The sequence below is a fragment of the Nyctereutes procyonoides genome, unplaced genomic scaffold, assembly GCF_905146905.1.
Source record: "Nyctereutes procyonoides isolate TBG_1078 unplaced genomic scaffold, NYPRO_anot_genome, whole genome shotgun sequence".
Taxonomy (NCBI): domain Eukaryota; kingdom Metazoa; phylum Chordata; class Mammalia; order Carnivora; family Canidae; genus Nyctereutes; species Nyctereutes procyonoides.
Genome location: NW_026575020.1, coordinates 56,854,376 through 56,875,604, shown reverse-complemented (window position 1 = coordinate 56,875,604; position 21,229 = coordinate 56,854,376). Strand labels below are relative to the sequence as shown.

The window sequence follows — 21,229 nt, the reverse complement described above, 5'->3', positions numbered from 1 at the left end:
CGGAGCCCCCTGACCGGCAGTTTTCATGGCCCTCACTTTCTCAGCGTGTTTGTTTGCCCTAAAAGCTCCAGAAGTCCTTGGGGCGTTCTGCATTTTACTAAAATCTTGGCCCATGGTACCCATTTTAAGGATGGTGAGCATGGAGGCCCTGGGGCATTAAGGGACTTGTCCAGTTCCATAGAGGGGCGAGGGTGGCGGCGGGGGGAGGGCCTTCTGGACCTTCTCTACACTGGGCCCTCGGCCGGGGATTGGCCCGGGATCGGCCCCAGGGTCAAAGAACAAAGCAGCCCATTTCAATCCGTCCTTCTTCCCTCCTCTGTCCCAAAGAGGGAGGATGAAACAGAGCGGGTGGTGAAGAAACACCCGGGGTGGGGCCCACCTAGGGCGCCAGCACCTGACGGGGGTGAACTGTGCCCCCCACACCACGGCCAACACCCAGCTCCTGACTACCCGTGACCCAGAACTTATTTGGAAAGTGTTTTTGAGGATGTGATTGAGGTAAAGACCATAACAGGGGGTCATCCTGGATCTCAGGGGGACGCTAAGCCAACGACAAATGTCCTTCTGAGAAGACAGACACAGTTAGAAAGCTGAAGGTGGAGCGGAGACGGGGGGCAGGGTGGGGGGTGCAGGCGGGGAAGCCAAGGGACGCTGAGGACGGCTGGCAGCCCCCAGGAGACAGGCCTGGTGGGACATGCCCCCCCCCCCGGGCCTCCACAAGGAACCCACCCTGCTGACTCCTTGACGTCGGGCCTCCAGGACTAGGAGAATCATTTTCAGTTCAAGCCACCCAGTCTGCGCTAACTTGTTCGAGCAGCCCCCTGGGCACTAAGATGTGGGGGTCCTGGGAACTGCTGCAGGGGGCGGGGCGTCTGGTTCTCAGAGCTGGACGGAGCCACAGGGCCCAGCCCTGTCCTAGGCCCAGGGAGGTGAAGCAAGGTGTCCAGGGTCACACCGCGTGGCTATGAAACACCAGCACCAGAACTTGGCAGGACCCCTCCTAGCTCCTTTCTCTCTGGCTATTTCCCTGCCCCCTGGGGGACTGGGGTAGAGCTCCAACAGCTAAGGGCTGTGGGCCCCGGGGAAGCCACCTGTCCCCCTCCCTGTGGCCGAGAGGGGCCACGTGACCCATGAGGTCCAGGAGCACCCAGCTGGGGCTCTGGTGCATGGGCTTCAGGTCAGCAGAAGCGGCTTTAGCTTTCCGATCCGCCGGGGGCCTCAGCGGCTTGGCGATTACCTTCGATGGTGCCCCATTTGGTTTTCCTTCCAAGGATCCTCTTCCCATTCACTTGGTACTCATGGTCACTGCCCACCACGGCGAACGGGATCATCTCCTGGGGGAGGGACAGGCGGCTCTGGTCAGGCTTGTGTGCAAAGGCCGGTGCGCCCCCTGGGCCCCTGGGAGGAGCTGCCCCACTGTGCCCTCTAGCAGGAATCGAGGGCCCCTGGGCACCGCATCCGGCCCACCCACTCACTCGGAACTTCTCGTTCACCAGCCGGTCCTCCGAGTCCTCATCAAACTCCTTCTGGGGGTACACATCGATGCCGTTGGACAGCAGGTCCGCGGTGATCTGGGGATCCAGAGGGGGGAGGTGTGGGCACCGTCCACACAGCCAGCTGGACCGCTGCCCCCGCCCCGGATCCGCCCCCACTGTGACCTCCAGAAAGTGAGGGGGCCCAGCTTGGGGTGAAGGGCGGGCTCTGCAGGGCTGGTGACCCTGATACTCCAGTTCTGGAGCCTCCTGGGCGGAGGAGGGGCAGCTGCAGGCCCAAGTCCTACGCGGCTCCCCGTCCTGCCTATCCAGCCGCATCGCACCCTGAAGATGGCAGCTTGGGGTTGTGGAGTCACCCTCGAGCTCTACCTGGAAGCCCTCTGTCCTGGTGGGTCCCGGATGCTGCGTGGGCCCTCTGCAGCCCAGCATGCACCTGCCCGTGTCAGGACTGTCACTACCCTTTGTGGCACCAGCTCCCGCAGACACAGGGACACTCCCGTGCACAGCCGTCGTCTCTGCCCTAAGCACAGACCCACCGCCGTGCACAGGCTCCTCCGCCAGCCGACACGGCCACGGCCAGGGCAGTCCCCCCTCAGCATGCCGGGAGAAGCCCCACACCTGAGGCCGTGGGCCGAGGCCGGAGGGGCGGGGGGCGGCGTGCAGAGCTTCGGGGATTAGACAGAAGGGCCTCCTGGCTCACGCCCACCGGGTGGAGGGTCTAGGGGGCCCAGGTGCCACGAGTGGCTCTGACATGTGGCCTGCAAGGAGGCAGCAGCCCCGGGTGCGCCCGCCTGCGTGGACGGCAGCCTGACGTAGGCAAGGGAGATGCGGTCCCCTGTCCCCTCGGTGGAGACCACCCCCTTTGCGCTTTCTCTTCCATCTAAGAAAAGCCCGGCATGCCGTGTCTGACGGCCTCACGCCCGTCGAGGGCCGTATGGAGGCGGGGAGCCCCACCCGCTGCTTGAAGTAGACCCTCTCCTCCAGGGTCAGTGTGTCGGCCTTGGCGATGACGGGAACGATGTTCACTACTTTGCTTAGGCGCTTCATGAACTCGATGTCCAGGGGCCTGAGGCTGGAAGGGAACGGCGTGGATGAGTAGGGGCGGCGGGGACGGGGACAGAACGAGAGGCACCGGCTGGAGCTGAGAGAGGGCCCTCAGGGTGCCCGTGTGGGCTCCCGGGGCGGGGACGTGCCAGCCCGGCCAAGGCCGTGACTCGAGTGCCAGCCAAGCCCTGATAAGGGACAGGAAAGAGGCAGAGGGCATTTCCTAGACACGAGCCGGGCCGGGCCGGGCAGGCTGGGGACAGGCCCGCTCTGAGCACCGTCCTGGCTGGGGTGTCCTCTCCGAGAGGGCAGCTGGGGCTGCTCTTGCTCCGAAGGCTGCGGGGCTTCCCTTGGGAGGGACAGGCAGGAGGAAGCACTCGGCCAAGCCTCCGGGACAGGCTGCTGTCCACGGCGCCCCCAGACCCGGGCCCACCGGCTCCAGCGTGCCGCAGTCTGACGTCAGTTAAGGCCCTGGCCCTCAACGGCCCCTCGCCACCCGGAAACGCGCCCTGAGCGGGTGTGGGGCAGCATCGCGGGGCCCCCAAGGGGCGGGCACCCTCCTCCCACCCTGGGGCAGAGCTGTGCCCGCTCTTCCCCCCGCCCTGGCGAGAGCAGCAGTCACAGACACAGCCCGGGGTCCTGAACCAGGCTGCACAGGGCCGCCCCAACCACGTGGGACCGGGGACCCAGGGAGGTGACCCCGCGCAGGACTCACGAGTGGCCGGTGGCGGGGATGAAGTACAGGCAGCAGTGCACGCGCGTGTCCGGGATGCGCTTCTTCCGGTTGATGTTGACCTCTTCCTGCAGGTACTTCTCGTACTGGTCGTTGATGAACTTCATGATGGGCTGCCAGCTGCGCGGAGAGGCCCCGTCAGCCCGCACCAGGCGACGGCCTCCGCCCCGTCCCCTCCCGCAGGCTGCCAGTCCCCCGATTCCCCGCCCAGTACCCGGTCTTTCAGGTACAAGGGCCGGGGGTGTTGGGCTTTCTGAGCAGAGGCCGCAGCCTTCACTGAGCTCCCAAACCAGCCTCCCATGCTGACCTTTGACCCCAGGGGGAGGGCGAGGGCAAGATTCCCAGGGTAACTGCGTTGGTCCGGGATTTGGGGGCCTCTGAGGCCAGGAGCAGCCCGATGGGCTCTTACCAGTTCTCATTGTTGATATGGTCCCCGAACCCCGGGGTGTCGATGACGGTCAGCTTCATGCGGACGCCTTTCTCCTCAATATCTGCACAGAATCACAACGCCCACCGGGCTCAGGGGGAGACTCCGGACACTTACAGCCCCACTCCGAGGCCCCGGGGTCACATGGGTGACCAGCGATGACCCCCCTCCCCAGGTGACGCCAGGGAGACGACCGCCTCCAGCAGCAAAGCCCAGCAGGGGCTGGTGACGGTCGTCTTGGGCAGCTGCTGCCCATGGGTTTTGGTGGCAAATTCAGTCATCTGGGGCGGGGGGGGGGGGGGCTCCTTCTGACCAGGGCCTGCAGGGGTCCTGGAGAGCACCCCCGACCCAGAGTTCCGACATACCCAGCCCAGGGGACCCGACTCGGCACCCCCAGCCCCACCCCAGTGCTCACCGTGCGTGATGGACTTGATCTCGATGGTCTTGGGGATGCGCTCCTCCGAGGTGGGCTGTACCGACTTCCGGCTGATTTTGGATTTGAAGAGGGTGTTGATCAAGGTGGACTTCCCCAAGCCGCTCTGCCCTGCGGAGAGGATGGGAGCCGGTCAGCGGGCCCTGCGATTCAGCAGCACCTCGGCGCTGCCCCCCAGCACCCCTCCCGTGGGGGCCCCGGGGCAGGGGGAGCTCCGGAGGCAGGAAGGGCTGGGATGCCCAGGCAGTGGCCCAGCTCTTGTGCCCTGTAGCAGGGCAGGACCCAGAGGACCCAGAGGAGCCGAGATGCAGAGCAGCCTGGGGGAGGCCATGTGGGGGGGCCGGGGCCCCGTGCAGCTCTCCTCTCCAGAGCTCGACATACCAGGAGGCTCTGCAAACCTACCACGGTCTAACCACAGCCGGGCCACCCACGCTGCTGGGTTTGGGTCCAAAGACCCCAGGGCAGGGCTCCCAGTTTCTGGGGGTCATCTGGGTGGGAAGTGCAGGCACACTCAGCATAAAGCCTGCAGCCAGGCAACCCCTAGGCTTGGTGAAAAGCCCCTAGTCGGTTCCTTCTGGGGCAGGACAGGGCCCCTGGACGGTGGGCAGCTGGGGCCTCACTGCCAGGGACGGGACACCTGCTGGCTGGTCCCCTAACCGCAGACCCTGCCACTGAGAGGCTGACTGGCCAGGGAGCCCCCAGGGCATCAGACCACTTCCTGCGTGCCTCCCAGGTGCCTGGGCCCCAGAAGTGCTCCTGGCCTTGCCATGTGCCCCAACCTCACTCACCGAGTCCCCTCCCACAACTGGAGGACAGAGGGTGGAGGGCACGGGGGTGGGGGGAAGCTGGACTAGGCTGTGACTGGAAGGCCCCTCCTGCTCACGAGGGTCATGGATCTAGTCTAGGGCACAGAGCCCAGCGTGGGGATAGGGGGACCCAGCTGCCTGGCTCCGGGGGCCCGCCCTGACCTGCCACCTCGGGGTTCACACAGGGCGATCCGCCCCGCAGACCGCATGCAGCCACCCCGGTTTTCAGGAGAGGAGACTGAGCCCCAAAGTCCCTGGTGCAGGGTCCCGGCGCGGGGCGCAGACTCACCGACCACCATGATGTTGAACTCGAAGCCCTGCTTCATGGCCTTCCTGCGCATCTGCTCCAGGATGGAGTCGATCCCCACATAGCCGAAGTCCGCGGGGGCCTTCTCATTCCGGGGCGCAGGCACCTGCTTCAGCCCAGCGTCTCTGGGGGTGTCGGCCATGTCGCCAATGCAGCCGGGAGCTGCCTCAGGGGCTGTGGGGGGACAGTGGGGGTGTCGGGGGTCAGACACAGGCATCTGCAAAGCACCTACACCACTCCCACTTCTCAAACAGGGAAACTGAGGCTCCGCTGTCCAAGAGACCCCTGTGGAACACCCCAGACCTAAAGGCCGCCCTGCACAGTGCCCTTCCCTCAGCTCCAATACAGCGCTGACCCCAGCCCTCCTCTTCCCAGCCTCCACCCTGCCCCAGGGCACCCAGGTGGGCCCTCTCCGCCTCCAGCACCTGGCTGCAATAGGCCCCAGCACCTGCTGCAGCCTGGGGGCCTCGAGACCCTTGGGGCCAAACAGCTGAGTGTCTGGGGCCAGCCTGTGAACCAGGACAAAGCAGAGGACAGCCTTCTTGGGAAGGAAAGAAGGACCCGAGTCCTCACCATCCTGCCCCTCCTGGGCAAGGCGTGTTCAATCCCCGAGCAATGCTCCTCCAGGGGGGCCCAGCTGTTCCCTGGGCGAGGAGGGCAGGCGGAGAGGGCCCCGGGGCAGCTCCCTGCCCCCCACCCTGGACTGGGCCCGGCGGGCTCTCCTCTCAGCCCAGCACCTGTGTTCCCCACAACCACAGCTTTTGCTTTCAGGTCTGTGGACGGGCAGATGGGACGGAGCTGCTTCTAGAAGCAACTCAAGCTTCTGCAGCTTGCAGGTCAGAACCTTCCTCCCCTGGCCGCCCTCGGGAGTCTGCATGTCCAGGGCAGAGGCCTAAGGGAGGGACGACCAGGAGGCACCCAGTGGGGACGTGAGAGGTGCTCACCGCAGTGCGGGTCCCCCCCAGGGCCTGGCAGGAGCACCCCGTCCCGGTGCGCCCCTAGACACACCACACACGCCTGGCCGCACCTTTCCTCGGGCAGCCTCTCAGTTCCCCTGGCGGCCTCCCTTGCCCTGGTGCATCCAGGCCCTTCCCACCCCTCGACCACTCAGGAGGAATGTCAGCTCCACCCCACTTCCCGGGGGTGCTCACGGGCCTGTCCGGTGCACCCCAAGCTCACGGGAAGAAAGCACACGGTGCACCTTGATGTCTCCCGGGTCCCCGCAGGGTGGGGCTGGTTGGCTCCCTGGGCATCAGCCCCGGAACCCCCATTCCCCTGCTCCCGGGTGTGTGCTGGGCGGGGGGAGACAGGGTCTTGTCCTCCCGGCCCCGCCCTGAGGAAGCAGCAGGCAGGAGCTGCCCCGCCAGAAAGCCACAGCCACCGCGGGGGCCTCAGACACACTGTGCCTCCACTTCCTGGGGAAGTGCCCGGACGCTCCTGCAACCACCAAACCCCAGTGGGCCCGGCCGGCTGGCACCTCGGCAGCCACACCTCTGTCTTCTAGGTGTCAGAGGGGGCGGACAGCGGGGGCAGACACCCTTCCCACCCACGACAAGGAGGGACCATCTGCTGACCAGTCCCAGAAATCGGAGCGTGGGCGGCTTATCCGCACAAAGTCACTCAACTTCTCCACTTTCTCAGCCCCACAAAGCGTGGGTAACTCCTACTTCACCGGATGGGGGATGGAGCAAATAACAGAGCACATGTGAAAGCGCCGGGGACCCCCGCTGCCCCCCGCCCAGGCCAGCGAAAGCCAAGGGACCCAGGAGGCAGCGATGACAGCCTCGGGCCTCCTCCCAGCAGCGCCCAGAAGGCATCTGCCTCTGCTCCCTCTTCAGAAACACTGTCCCCAGCTCCAGCATCTTTAAATAAACAAAGACAAGCGCTGCATCTGGCCTTGAACATGTGGCTGTGGGGCTGCTTCCTGGAGGCAGCCGTGGGGCCTCCTCTCGCAGGCCAGCAGTTCAGCCCGGCCCCACGTGACCTCAAATTGCTTCCATCTGCCTGTGGGTCTGGGAGCCATTCTGTCCGGGCCTGGGCGCCCCCCTCCCCTCTCTCCCCCTCCCTCCCCCCTGCACCCCCTCCGCTCCAGCTCCCTCCTCCCCTCCGGCCTCTGCTCCAGCTGGCCCCCTCCGCAGGCGCCAACATCCACTGCAGAAACTCAAACCACAAAGCAAACATCCTGCCCCCCAGGGCCCTGCTGAGAAATAATAATAATAAAGCGACAAGCCCCATCCTTCCCTCGGGGCAGGTGAGGGTCCATCCTGCCAGCCTCTCCTCTCCGGGGGCAGCCACCCCAGTTTGTCCTGCCAGGCCCCCCAGTTTGTCCTGCCAGGCCGGGAGGTGGCAGGCTGTGGAGTCTGCCTCCAGGGCCTCTGTGTGGAAAAAGCAGAGGCCCCATCAGACAAACGGGCCCAGGGACACTTTCTCTGAACACTTGCTTCCCAGGGAGGGGCACCAGGGACCTGCTCCGGCCGGCCCGGAGCAAAGACAGGGGCCGTCTCCTCCACCACCGTCCGAGAGGCCCCCATTCTGTGCCCCCGCACAGCCACTGTAGCTGTCACTGTAGTGACGCTGTAGCCACTGTGACTGTCTCCTTAATCGTGGTAAGAGATACACAAAACCTGACATTTGCCACCAACCATTTTAAGTGTCTGGTGCGGTGGCATTAAATACGTTCACCTTGTCGTACAGTCGATCTCCAGAACGCTTTCCACCTCGCGGAACTGCGATTCTCTCCCCGTGACACCTGAACTCCCTTCCTTCCCCCCGCCCCGGGGGGGGGGGGGAGGGCCATCCTACTGTCTGTGCAACTGGCTGCTCCAGGGACCCCTCGATAAAGGGGAATCTTAACAGCGCTCACCCACTGGGGGCTGGCTTACTGCATGTGACATAATGTCCTCAAGGTCTGCACATGTCGCAGCAGGTGTCAGGACACCCTTTGTTCTCGAGGCTGAGCACGAGTGCCCGGCGTGGCTAGAGCACGTCCTGCGCATCTGCTCATCCCTCCACGGACGCCGGAGCTGCTCTCGCACACGGCTCCGCATACAGGTGTGCAAGTAGCCAGGGACCCTGCTTCTCGCCTCCTTTGGGGACATCCCCACAGGTGGGATCGCCGGGTCGCACGGCATCAGCATCTTTGATTTTTTTTGAGCAACTGCCAGCTGTTTTCACGTGGGGGCCACTGAGCCCTTGAAATGCAGCCCGGCCGAGCGAGGAACTAGATTTATTTATTTGATCTGATTTTAATTAGTTTATATTTAAAAAGCGACGCATGGCAAGTGACAAAGATGCCGGACAGCACACAGTTCTAGGTCAACCTACTCCTTTCACAAATGGGGAAACTGAGGTCCTCAGAGCATTTTTTTTCTCTTCCTGAGACGCCATCAAAAGAGGTCAGGCCAATGACCTGCGACCTTCACTCCATCTGTTCGACCCTGAAGCTTCCCCTGCACCGCTGTGCCACGTGATTACTGCCCCCTCCCCGCCCCGGGTCTCCAGACCTGCACAGGGAGGGGACACAATCAATACTCATGGAGTGACGCGGGTCTTGGGAGTGTCCCCTTGGTGTGGGGTGGGTGGAGGAGGGCTGTGCTGCCCCAGGCTGGCCCGCAGCCCCTCCACCACGATGGTCAGACCTGCATCCAGGCCACGTCCCCCAGTGACCTCTCCCTGCGGCTGGGGCCTCATTCGCTTTCCATGGCCCTGGCACCTGAAGGTCTTGTTTCACACCCCAACTTCTTGAGATGCTATTAATAGGGAAGGGATGTTCTTCACGTAAAAAAAAGGTTTCGCATTCACCTCCCAGATACTTCTGTCTGCACCTTCATCAGCTTGAGAGAACAAGAGGGAGCCCCATTTTTTAAAAAGATTATTTGAGAGAGAGAGTGAGTGAGTGCATGAGCAGGAGGGGCAGAGGGAGAGAGAGAATCCCAAGCAGACTCCACGCTGGGTGTGGAGCCCAACGCGGGGCCTGATCTCACGACCCCGAGATCATGGCCTGAGCGGAAGCCAAGAGTTGGATGCCCAACCAACTACACCACCCAGCAGCCCCGAGCTGGTTTTTAAAAAAGATCCTGTTTTTAAGTAACCTCTACACTCAACTGGGGCTTGAACTCACAACCCCTCGGTCGAGTCACATGCTCTACGGACTGAGCCAGCCAGGAGCCCCAGAGGAGCCCCGTTTCTGAAAGAGGAAAACTCAGGTTCAGATCACAGAGGTTAAGTAACGTCCTTGTGGTCACGCAGCACTGCCTGCCTTCTCTCCCTGCTCCCGCCTGGCTCTCGGGCAGGGCAATGCGGCGCGAGGGCAAGCTGCAGGCCCTTGCTTCCCCCACCTCAGAGGAGGGGACCCCGGGTGTGCCCTGGGCGCGGGGGCCCCGGTGCGGCCTCCCTTCCTGCCCAGCAGCCGCAGGCCAGCAGCTCTCCCCTCAAGGCTCTCAGGCCCAGGGTGACGTCACTGCCCACCAGGCCACCGACCTCCCCGTGGAAGGCAGGCCCGGGACCACCCAGGCTGGGGTGACCCTACACACGGGCTCATACCCTCCTCCAGCCTAATTCTTTCCTTTGTTGTGGTAAACATACACACACAGAAAGTTTCGACCGTTTAAACCGCGTCTCAGCGTCTGCCCCTGCGGCACGCGGCCCGTGCACGACGGCGTGCAGCCATTGCCACCGTCTACCTCCAGACTGTTTCCATCACCCCAGACAGAAAGTGCCCCCACCAAAGTCCAACCTGTCCTCCCGCTCCCCCAGGGGCCTCTCCGGCCCACCTGCTGACTCGGTGAACTTGACCCGTCTACAGACCTCAGCAGCACGGTCGCAGCACGGTCACAGCACAGTCCCATGTCTGGCCTCTTTCACTGAGCCTGACATCCTCACGGCCCCTGCATGTTGCAGCAGGTGCCACGACGTCCTTCGTCTTCACGTCTGCGTAACATTCCACTGTGTATCCATTCACCCGTCGGTGGATGAATTCTTCTGGGGATCCAGCCTAACTATGAAAAGAACCCGGTGACCCAGCAAGACACAGCAACAGACACGGTCATCCTACCCTGAAAACGAGGCGGCACAGCAGGTGCCAGGGGCCTTGGGCTCTGGCCCTGGCTCCATGTGGCCCTTTGCAAGCCCCCACTCCCCACCCTGCTACACTGGCACTGCTCACGGGGGCAGAATATGGGCCACCCGCTTCCTGACCACCGCCCCCTCCTCTGCAAGCCCCTTGAACCTGCGGACACTGTGGCCTGCTCAGTGGTATCCCTAACTCCTGAGCCCAGATGGCGGCACTCGAGAAATACCTAAAATCCAGCAACGGATGAAGGGATAAACATCACAATGTGAGTATCAGCCATAAAATGCAGTGACGACCCGGCACCTGCTACCACGTGGACAAACCTTGCAAACGTCACGCTCAGTGTTTTAATAAGTTGGTCGCAGAAAGTCACCCGTGTACGACCCCACTGATGCGAAACATCCAGAATCAGCAAATCCACAGAGACACCAAGTAGATGAGTGGTGCCAGGGGCTGGGGGAGAGAGAGTGCTTGCTTCATGCGTAAGGGGTTTCCTTTTGGGGTGATGAAAATGTTCTGGAAGCAGAGGGGACGCTCAAACAACTCGGGATAAATGCCACCGAACTGCATGCTCTAAATGGGTCAATTGTCTGGTGTGGGAACCGTCATCTCAATAAAGCTGTCATAATTAAGAAAGAAAAGCAGAGGCTGCCAGTGGCGCCGGACTGAAAAGAACCCAGCTGTGCCCATGAGTGCCCACCAACCGGCTCTACAGCTCAGAGGACAGCTGGGCCCCAGATGCTACGCTCAAGCCTGAGGTCTGGAGCCCCGCAGCTGCCAGGTGGTGCCCCCCGGGTCGGAGCCCTGCATCTCCCAGAAAGGGCAACTCCGGGGGTGGCAGACGATCTCTCTGCAGGTCCCCATTTCCGCCCCTGGCCCACTTACCACTCCCTGTGGGTGAGCCCCACCCCCTCCTCCAGCACGCACACCTGCTGGGCGGGACTTTTCTCGGGAGGTGGGTGGCAGAGTCCAAAAGCAGGAAGGAAGTGCGGGCAGGGCTCTGCCCAGCCCCTACCGGGGACCTCCCTCTCCCAAGTGCCCGCAGCCCAGGGGGGGGCTGTGATTCCCAGCCAGAGCCAGCCACATCTGGGCACCTCTGCCCGGACCCAGGGCCTGCGAAGGATGATGGGATCACATGGCTGGGGAGCTCGCAGGGCCTGGGGCTGTGGGTTGCTCATCTGGCTGGGAGGCCGACCCTGGAAAGAAGCCCGCTCTTGGGGTGGGGGATGCCTCCGGAGCCACTCACAGTCCACCCCAGCTCCAGGGCAGCTGCAGAGAGAGCTCACCATGGCAGGCTTGCAAGGCCTGACCTGGAAACCGACATCCAGGGGACCCCCCCAGCCTGCCGCCTCCCTGTTTGTCCTGCTGCCTTGTTCTGCATCCCGGCAGTGTCCCAAGTTCCATCCTCCCCAAACATCAACCTCGTCTGCCAAGCACAGAAGCAGCTCTGTCGGGGCCATGGCAGCCACGTGGTACCACGTGGGGTAGTCAGGTGGCCCCAGGGTCACAGCCAGGCCCCAGACGAAGTTCTTGGGGGTAAAACCGATGCCGTTGGCCGAGCTTACCCAGATCGTCTCCCACGGCGGGGGCGCCAAAGCACACAAACCCTAGTACAGTTGGAGACCCCATGCCAGAGGCCTGGCACACCTGCTGCCCCACCAAAGCTCCCACACGGACCCATCTGAGCAGACGTCAAAGTGCCCATTCTCATCCTTTAGGACCCTCCACCTCTGGGAGGTCACCCCAGGTTGAGCTGACAAATTCACAGAGGCCTCAGAGAGGACTCCTCACTTCTGGTGTAAGTGGCAGGGGAGGGAGATGCTCTTGTTAGCCAACCTGGGATTGAGGAATGCAGGTGAAGGACCAGACACACACACACAAGCACACACAGGCTACAGAGCTGCTCTGGAACAAGATGTGCAAGAAACGGCACAAACGATAATCCTGGAAGAAGATCCCAGGGTCCTAGGGGACCAGGACCACAATACAGATTTGTTTCAGCGAATACTCCTTGGCCAGGGGGCCTCCCTCCCTGAGCTGCAGCAGGCAGGACCAGTGAGAACCAGCAATGGGCATCAGCAGCAGTGGGCCCGGAGGGTGCGGGGCCTCGCTCTCCCCGCAGGGCTTGGGAAACAGGACCTCTTCCCATTTACTCCGTTCCTTGCTCCTAGTCCCCACCCCCACCCACCCCGTTCACCTACCCAGGCCACTGCACACTCCCCAGAAATGTCCCAGGGGAACTTCCTGCTCCCTTCTAAAGACGGAAACACTGAATATAAACGACCAAATTTTGCAAATTTGTGCAGGCGGGGATCAGAGGGACTGGATTTCAAAAAGCGCACAAGCCTCATCTAATTCGATAAGTAATTCCAAATCACATTACACTTCACACTTTGTCCGAGGCAGGAAGCGTCTAGTCAGAGTCTGGTCAGGAACTGGGGATGCCAGAAATCTGAGACTTTGCCCTCTGTCCTGAAACTCCGCCTGGAAATGGGAGCACAAAGGCTCGCGCCTCTCCGCGCCTCTCCGCGCCTCTCCGCAGAAAGGAGGGATTTGCACATGCAAAGGGCTGCATTTTCTTCAGCTAAGAGCTCCTCCTTCCGTTTTCCCCCTAGGAGGAGGAGGAGGAGGAGGAGGGGGAGGAGGAGGAACAACAACCAGGCCTGAGGTTGCAGCGAGAGAAGACCTGGTGGCGGTGTGCCTGAATCAAGATCTCCCAGGACCCCGTGCCCTCCGCAGACCCGGGAGGGGACAGAGCAGGGACAGTGCCATGGCCGTCCGGCTCAGGCTCATTCATTCTTTCAGGAGCCGGAGGCGCCCCTGAGGCGGGGAGGGGGGGTCCCCCACTCCAACTGCCTGCCAAGGCTCCTGGGCTCGGCTCCCGCCAAACGCGTGAAAGCAAGCTTCTCCTCCATTGTGCAGGGAGGAATCTCAAGAAGCTCTTGGTTTCAATTGGCCCGAGTCGGCAAGAGTCAGATTTGGACAGCGGCCACCTCTCACCAGGCCACCCCACCCCCTTCGGGAAGAGGCCCTCTTCTGTTCTCTTTGCGGCCCGGCCTCCTCCTCCTCCTCCTCCAGTGCCTCTGGGCCAGCCGGGCTCCACCGAGACATCAGGCTTCGCCCAGAGCAAGCTCCGACCTGCAGGCCGCCCATGCTCCCTTCCTAAAAAGCAGCCTGCAGCACGGACCCGCAGCCGGGACCCAGGGATGAGCCCTCCGACTTCCTGTGTCAAGGATTTATTATTTAATTTTCCACCCGCCCCGCTGTCCTCGCAGGATCAGGGACCGTGCCTCCCCCTGCACCCTGCCACGGAGCATCCTCCCACCCCAGAGAATCTTCCGGCATGAAGAGCCCCCAACCCCAAAGCAAACCCAGAATCCAGCCCCGGCCCGCCCGCCCACCGAGTCCGAAGGGGCGCCGGCTGACCGCAGAGATTCCGTTAGTTCTTGGCAAATATTTGCCAAGTTAAAAAGAGAAAGAAAAGATCCTCCCCCGTGGATGGGTGGAAACTGGCCATTTGTCACTGGGTGGAATTTCCTCTTATCAGGGACGTCCCCCTAAGGAGGGGGCTGAGGCCTCTCCTCCACCCCCACCCCCTCTCCTATCAGCAGGACTGTCAGCAGATCCTCACCAGAGCTGAGGGCGCTGGGGTTCCGCCTCCCCCCACTGATGAAATCATCTGAGAAAACAAAAAGTAGACAAGCCTCCCGGGGTGCAACAGTGCAGCCCCCCCACCCAGGGGCTATGTAGAGGAAGATATCAAAAATTCACCCCCCTCCCCGGCTGAAGTTATGAAATGATTTGCGTCTGTGCAGTCCTGGTCAGGCCCAGGGTGGGGTGGGGTGGGGTGGTGGGGGGTGCTACCTAAGGCGACCTCGTGCCCAGAGCACTTGAGGCAGGCGGAGCCCAGCCTGGGAGGGGGCCGAGCAGGGAGCAGAGCAGGGAGCGGCACATTCTTGGGCTAGGAGAGAAGCCTGGCCTGATGACCCCGGAGCAGGGAGCTGGCCATCTCGTGCCACCAGCCGAGGGTCTGAGGTCTAGGAAGCAAGCACGGGGTCAGCGCTCCGGACCGCCTCGACTCAGGTCACCCATCCATTTGCGGCTCCAGCTCTGGGCTGCAGGGAGAGAGCCGGAGTCACTGCTCTCCCGCCTCTGGGTCCTCCCTGCTCAGGAGGGAAGTGGGGCTGGAAGCAGTGGGCTCAGGGCCCAGGGGTCAGCAGGGACCCTCCTAGGGCTCCCGCAGCCCACCCAGACTGTGCCCACCTGCCAGCGGGGCTGCTTAGATCCTCCGTGTCCCCACGTAAGACCCAATGCTCATCCGGTGAATAAACCACAGAAAGACCCTGTGAAACCCAAGGGCACATCCTAGGGCGCGCGAGGCCCACCACCTACGGCTGCAGCTCTCCGAAGGGACCGTGGGACGGACTGCCTGCCCATCCGCGGGGTCTCAGACACACAGCCACCCCCTACCCCAGGCCCGCCCCAGGAAAAAGCCATGAGCAGAGACAGCAGCCCAGTCAGCCCTCGGGACAGACACGTCCATCACCCCCGAAACCCTGCCTGGCAGTGGGTGGGCGGGGTGCAGACACCTGAGCCCAGCGCTGGGTCACACAGCCGAGGAAGGAGAGGCGAGGTCTGGGCTGTGGCATGATGCACCCTGGGGCTTGGGGTTTTGAGGAGACACAGCGGCCAGGCCTCTGCAGGGCAAAGTACTTAGGGGTCACCCCTCACCCCAAGTTGCAGCACATGCGCCCGGACCACTCCAGCCTTTCCCTTCCTGAAATCTCTCGGCTTCCGTGTCAGCCCCTCCTCCACGCACAGAATCAGCCCTGGTCCCTGGCTGGACACCGTCCCCGGGCGACTCTGCCCGTCTTCCGTGCATTAAATGCCAGCCTCTGTCCTTCACACACCGGAGCCGACTGACCGTTCCCTTACGTCCATCATGGCTCGGCAGAGATGCCCGGAGCCCCACGTCGGCCAGGCCCCGAGCCCAGCACGGGGGATCTGCGGCCTCGGCCCCAGCGCAGCCTGGCTGTCTTGCACTGAACACGCCCTGAGCCAAACTCCGACTCTCCAGCCTGTCCCGCACGTCCCCCTTGGAGTAAGTGGCCCCTTCATGCATGCGGTCATTACAGCTACAAACCTGGGGGGCCGGTCTTCGACCTTCCCCTTCCATCTCCCAGACCCATCACCCACCCCAAATTCCTACCACTTCTAACCCAACATTCCTGCAGGCAGTCTCCTGGCTCCCCACCCCATGGTCGTCCCCACCCCCCTTCCCCGCCACAGTCTAAGCCATCACTGTCAACCGCCTTCGGGTCCTTCGCCCTCACCCGCCCCACCACCGCACTAGCTGTGTGACCCTGAGCAAGTCCCTTAACCTCTCTGTGCCTCCATTTTCCTACATGTATTTTGGAAAAGTAATATTTGCCTCCCAAGAGCACTAGGAGAATCAAGCAAGGTCATTTAGGAAACACACAGAATCACGCGGGGCACACTCCACGCTCTCCAGTAGCGGTTAGCAAGACACAGGCCCGGGCCCAGCTCTCCAGCCTGGGTGCACGCACGGTCTCCCTGGCTCCCATCAGCTCTGCAAACGGCTCCTCAGAGCCGCTCCCCCGCTGCTCCTGGAGAAACCCTCCTTGTTTCCCCAGGTTGCTGAATGAAGGAATGAATGAATAGGGAGCTCACTGCCCTGCTGCCCTTCCTCCCACCCTGTCTCTTCTCAGAACGTCGTGGGGGGCCGGCCACGCTCCCGCCCTGGCCCCCAAAGTGCTGGCCTGCATCCTTTCCCACGGGCTTCCCGCGGCCTGCAATGTGTGGCAGCCCATGACCGAGACGTTAACCATTTCCAGCTTCCATCGTCCTCTGGAGCCGCAAAGCACCAAACAGGAAGGAGGGATGGAAGGACGGGCTTCCGGGGACAGCTCCTGCCCGGTCAGGAAATTTTGCTCAGGAAATGGTGGGGGGTGAGGAGGAAGGGGGTCCGTCTAGGAGGAGAGGAGGGGGGACAGGGGGAGGCCCCGTGGCCTGTGGCAGGGCCCAGTCTCGAGCCCCATCCTCACCCCAGGGGCAGGCGGCGGGCTCTCCTAGGGGCACAGCAGATGTAGAGCCTGGGCAGGCGGCCGGTGGGCAGGACTCGGAGCAGAACACCGGAGGCCACCCCGGCACTGCCCCAAGCCGCTCCCCACGCTGCAGCTGGCCCAGCCAGCGCTATAGTGACAAGTGGATCCCCTGTGTGGAGGGACCAGGCCATTGGTCATTGAGCAGCCCCAGAAGGAAGACGTGCCCTCGGCACTGGGGCCCGCCAGTTAGTTTCACAGCACGAGGGTGACTTTTCCTGCGGCCGCGTAATCCGCGGCCCAGCTGTTCATGTGACACATTGCCAGTCCCAGCCACTCTTAAGTGTGGGCTGGACAAGAGGACTTAATCACGGAGACACGGGCCGCTGGAGCAGCGCGGACAGCCAGCCCTGGGCCATGCACGGACACTTCACAGTCTACATCGCGCTCGAATTTGCTTTATGGCACAGGGTCCTGGCTTCCGGTCCCTCCTTAGGGTCCACGTTTCCTGCAGTAATTTGCTGCGACTCTTGAAATGAGACCAAGAGGATGACAGTACGGGGTTCTTACACAAGTTCGGCCGGAATGAAGTTGAGCCAGGAAGCGTGACTGTCTGCGGGGTCCCACTCTCACGGGACCCTTCCCACCAGCCTGCCGGCACCCCCGACACCCCCACACCCCGGGGTACCTGCCAGTGGATCGGAAGTGTCGTCGGAGTCCTCCACCCGATGGAGGCCACTGGTGCAGAAGCAGGAGGCCCCGGGGGTAGGAGCCTGTCCGCTTGTCTCCTCCCAGGTCCCTCAGCCAGAGCGGAAGGAGCCACATTCATATGGTAATTTCTGCCTGCGAACTGGCGACAGGCAGAGGCTCCTCCAGCTGCAGCCAGAGGGGGAGGAGGGGAGCCTGGCCCCCCAGCCCAACCGCCCCCGACTCCGTCCCAGCCCCACCAACAGGCCCTTCCCTCCCTGAACTTGGGCTGCAGTGGGGGCGGTGCTGGGGGGGCGCCCCAGTGCAGGCGGGGCAAAGGGCCTTCGCTGTTTGCACTCACGTGGTGATTTCCGATGACAATGGACACACATTTGTTTGAGCCTAACGTTTCTGTGTGACAAGCTCTGCAGTCCCCCCGCCCACGCCCCCTCCCCAGGAAGGACGAGTGTCCCTGGGGCTGCGGCTGGTGGGGGCAGGGGGAGTGCGTTCCCTAGGGAAGAAAAAGCAAGGCTGCTCCCACACCCCAGTCCATTCCCCCAGCTTCCTAGAGGGGGAAGGGGGGGGCCACAACGAAACCCAGCCACTCCCTCCACCCACTTCCTCTCTCTCACTGCAGCAGGAGCTGGGGCTGCAGCTCCCCTATCGCCCCAGGAGGATATACAAACCTTCTGCCCAGCTCAGGCCATGCAGAGGAAGGGGACCCGGATGGCCACTCCATGCCCCCACGCCTACCCCCGATCCACCCACGGGCCCCTTCACCGCATCCCACGGAGCTGGCCCTGGGCTGAAGAAGAAACAAAAGGACCCCTGGCGAAATGCCCGGACAGATTCAGGACCTGTCATGGGGGAAAGCGCAAGAAACGCACAAAGGATGGCACACAGGGCTCCCCCACCCCCACCCCGGGGGGGGCAGGCCAACCACCTCCCACACCACAGGAGCTTCCCAAGAGCTTCCTGAGAGAAATGATAACACACGTCCTCACCAAGACGTGGGCACATGTGTTCAGGGCCACGTGGCTCCCTCACAACAGCAAGAACGTGGGCACATCCCTGATGCCCATCTACTGGTGAACAGGGAAATGCGCCATGGCCAGCCCGTGGGGTTCTATTCGGCCACAGAAAGGAACGAAGCTTGGGCACCTGCCATGATGCAAACCTTGAAGCCGTCGTGTTGCATGAAAAAAGCCAGACACAAAAGGCCGCCTGTTAGGCTCCCACTGGTGTAAAATGTCCAGGACAGGTGAACCCACGGAGACAGGACGAAGATTAGTGGTGCCAGGGGCTGTGGGCAGCGAGCTGCAGATGGGTACGGAGTCTCTTTGCAAGTGATGAGAATGTTCTGGAATCAGCGATGACCGTGTAACTTTGTGAATGCATTTGAAACCCCGCGGAGTTTTCTCTTCCGTGTGTCAGAAGAGCGAACTTTACGGCGTGTCAGTGATCATCCCAACAAAGCTACTAACGACGATGGCACCGGTGACCAGTGGGGAGTTATGGCTCCCCAATAACCAAGAGCGGGCACTGTGTCGGTGGCCAGCCCCCAGCCCTGTGACTTCTTGCTCGCCCTCCCTGCTCCTCGTGCCACCAGTGCTCATAAGACCTCACCATTAATCTCAGAAAAAAGGGCCCTCGGTGCCACGGGCTGGAACCCATAAGTCAGAGTGAACTAGGAGCAGGCCCCGTTAATAGAGAGAAGCCCCAAGCCTCACCCCAAAAGGAGGGGAGGCTGGGAAGAAACATGCAGCCAATCAGCAACCACGGAGGATGAACCCGCTCATCCCAGGCCTCCGGGCAGGCAGGAGGGACCAGGGAAAACCCACTCAAGCATCCCCGCCCGAAGTGGGGACCCTGGCGACCCCTTCCAGGCAGCAGAACCAGCTGTGAGCAGCAGCAGGACCCAGCACTACGCCCCCACCCCCCCACACACACACTGGGCAGGTGCTCAGCCTTCTGCGCAGGCCCAGTCCACCTGAGGAAGTGACTGCAGGAGGCTGCAGCTGCTGAGGGGCGGCCCCCGGATTTCCTGAGCCATCTCTGCAGGACCCACCCCGAATCTGCTAGAGGCCCGAGGCTTCTCCCTCCCCACAACCCCGACTCTAAGGATGCTGCTAGAAGAGGCTCCACGAAGACAAGTCACAGAGAGACTTCACTGAAGCCCCACGTTTACGGGGCGGCACAGGCCCCAGAGGGAGAGGGGTCTCCGGTGGCTCAAGGTTTAATTATAACTTCATCAGCACCGAGTCTCTCCCAGGGCCCTGTGGTGTTAATTAGCTTTTTAGTCCCCAACCGTCCTTGGAGAGCCCCACGGGGAGGAGCCAGCCCAGAGCAGCACATGCACAGGGGCGTCCCCTCACCCCCGGGACCCTCAGAGAACCAGCCTCCCATCCCTGACTCACACGTCTCCCGCACAACCCCGCAAACTGCTGCTGAGCCGGAGGCAGAAAGTGAGGTGCAGACAGAGGCCACTGGCTCACCCTCCCACGGCCCACGACGGGCCGGACCCCGGCTGTACCCCAGAAGCCGGCAGCATGACGCTCTCTGCAGACCAGGCCTGGGTCTCAGGCCCAGACGTATCTGTGCACCTTACTGCTGAGTGGTGTCCAAGGCGCACGGCTGGGTGAACGTAGGAGGAAGTAACAAAGACAGAGGTGGCTGCTGGCACACAGGCAAGGTCCCAGGAGCCTCGGGGAGACAGACCAGGCGCTCCGGTTCCACTGCGAGCCCTGGAGGAGGCTGGGGAGGCCGCCAAGACCTTTGGAAGGATGGCAAAGGTCAGCTGAGGAATCTGTGCCAGGAGAGCAGGAAGCAGGAAGCAGGCAGCTGCGGAGGGTGCTGTGCGGAGGGCTCGGGGACGCAGGCGGTCTGCCGAGCAGCTCGGAGGACTGGCCCTACCCTGGAGGTCGCCGGCTGTACCAGGACAGGCGGGAACTGCACCCTGGGGCCCCTCCCGCTTGCTGACCTCGGAGCCACTCTCCTCTGTGTCTCGGGTGAAATCCCAGACAGCCCAGGGACAGCACCTCCATGTTCCTGGGGCATCTCATCTTGGAGCTGGCGTGTACCTACCACCTAACTGGATTGGAAGCTTCTGGAAGGCTCACCTCACGTGCTCCCCTCTGCTGCTCGGCCCAGGGCTGCCATGTGGGGTGGAACTCAAGATAGCAGCTGCCCCGGGGTGCCATACACGCAGCATGTCCCAGAGCCCTCTTCTGTCTCACATCCGTCCTACGCTGACCCTGCAAACTGGTAACAGGACCCTGGGCTGTGGCTCAGAAGGGGCGAGTCCCATGTGGAAGGCCACAGGGTCATCGAGGTGCACAGGGGGCCTGGGCAGGTCACTGGCCCCACATGTGAAACTACCTCCAGGGAACGGCTATCACTGAATTTGGGGAGTGGGATGGCCAGGAGCCTCAGCAAAGGCTGACGCGGTCCTCAGGGGCCTGTGCCCCAGCCACGTTAGCGGAGGCGGAGCTGGCACGTGGGCCCCAGGCTGCGTCAGAGACTGGGGTCTTCGAGCCACCCGCCCCTCGTCCTCCTCTCCCCTCGTCTGCAGGAACTCCGGTCGGAGCCAAATCGGGCTCCTCACTGTTCCCCAACTTCCCGGCTTCCACCCGGCGTCCCCCACCAGCCTTGCTGGGAGAGCAGGCCTCACCCAAGGGGCTGTGTTCCTTGGATATGAAGGGCCCCCGCTTCTGGCTCCCAGGGTCCTTAGCCCGGGTGGGGGGCCCTAAGCAGAGTGTTAAGAGCAGCTCACAGTAAACCTGTGTAGGGAACACACAGGAAGGGGGGTCCCAGCTCCCCTGCCCCATGGGGGGCCATGTGACCTGCTTCCCCAGCCTGCGCCCTGGCCTCCAAGGGGAGGAACACAGGAGGGCATGAGCCGTAACATCTGCCATGAGCCAAAACATCCCCAGCGCACACCTGGGCGATGCCGGCACAGCCGTCCCCCGGGCACCGTTTGGCCACCCAGGCCCTTCCACAGGGAAGGTGGCCTGACGCAGCCCTTCCCCCCGCCGGGTGGGGTCCTTGCAGGAGCGCCCGGGGGAGGCACGTGTATCTCTGCTGTGGGGTGAGGTGGCCCAAGGGATCAGCTTAAAGCTCATTCCCATCTGTAATAAATAAAATTATTTCTACTAAGTGACCTGACT

The 21,229-nt window shown here is 62.7% G+C and overlaps 1 protein-coding gene across 7 annotated transcripts in view; it reads right to left on the bottom strand.

Annotated features, from left to right (window-relative positions):
• Window positions 1-21,229, bottom strand: part of SEPTIN9 (septin 9) — a 147,242-nt gene that overhangs the window by 5,736 nt on the left and 120,277 nt on the right. For all 7 annotated transcript variants that reach the window (XM_055319852.1, XM_055319860.1, XM_055319881.1 and 4 more), the window contains 7 exons: window positions 5,226-5,417; window positions 4,113-4,241; window positions 3,680-3,761; window positions 3,253-3,390; window positions 2,448-2,565; window positions 1,476-1,571; window positions 1,238-1,334 (listed from right to left, as the gene is read on the bottom strand). In XM_055319852.1, the coding sequence (XP_055175827.1) occupies window positions 1,238-1,334; window positions 1,476-1,571; window positions 2,448-2,565; window positions 3,253-3,390; window positions 3,680-3,761; window positions 4,113-4,241; window positions 5,226-5,417 (852 nt within the window). The remainder of the gene's footprint in view (window positions 1-1,237; window positions 1,335-1,475; window positions 1,572-2,447; window positions 2,566-3,252; window positions 3,391-3,679; window positions 3,762-4,112; window positions 4,242-5,225; window positions 5,418-21,229) is intronic.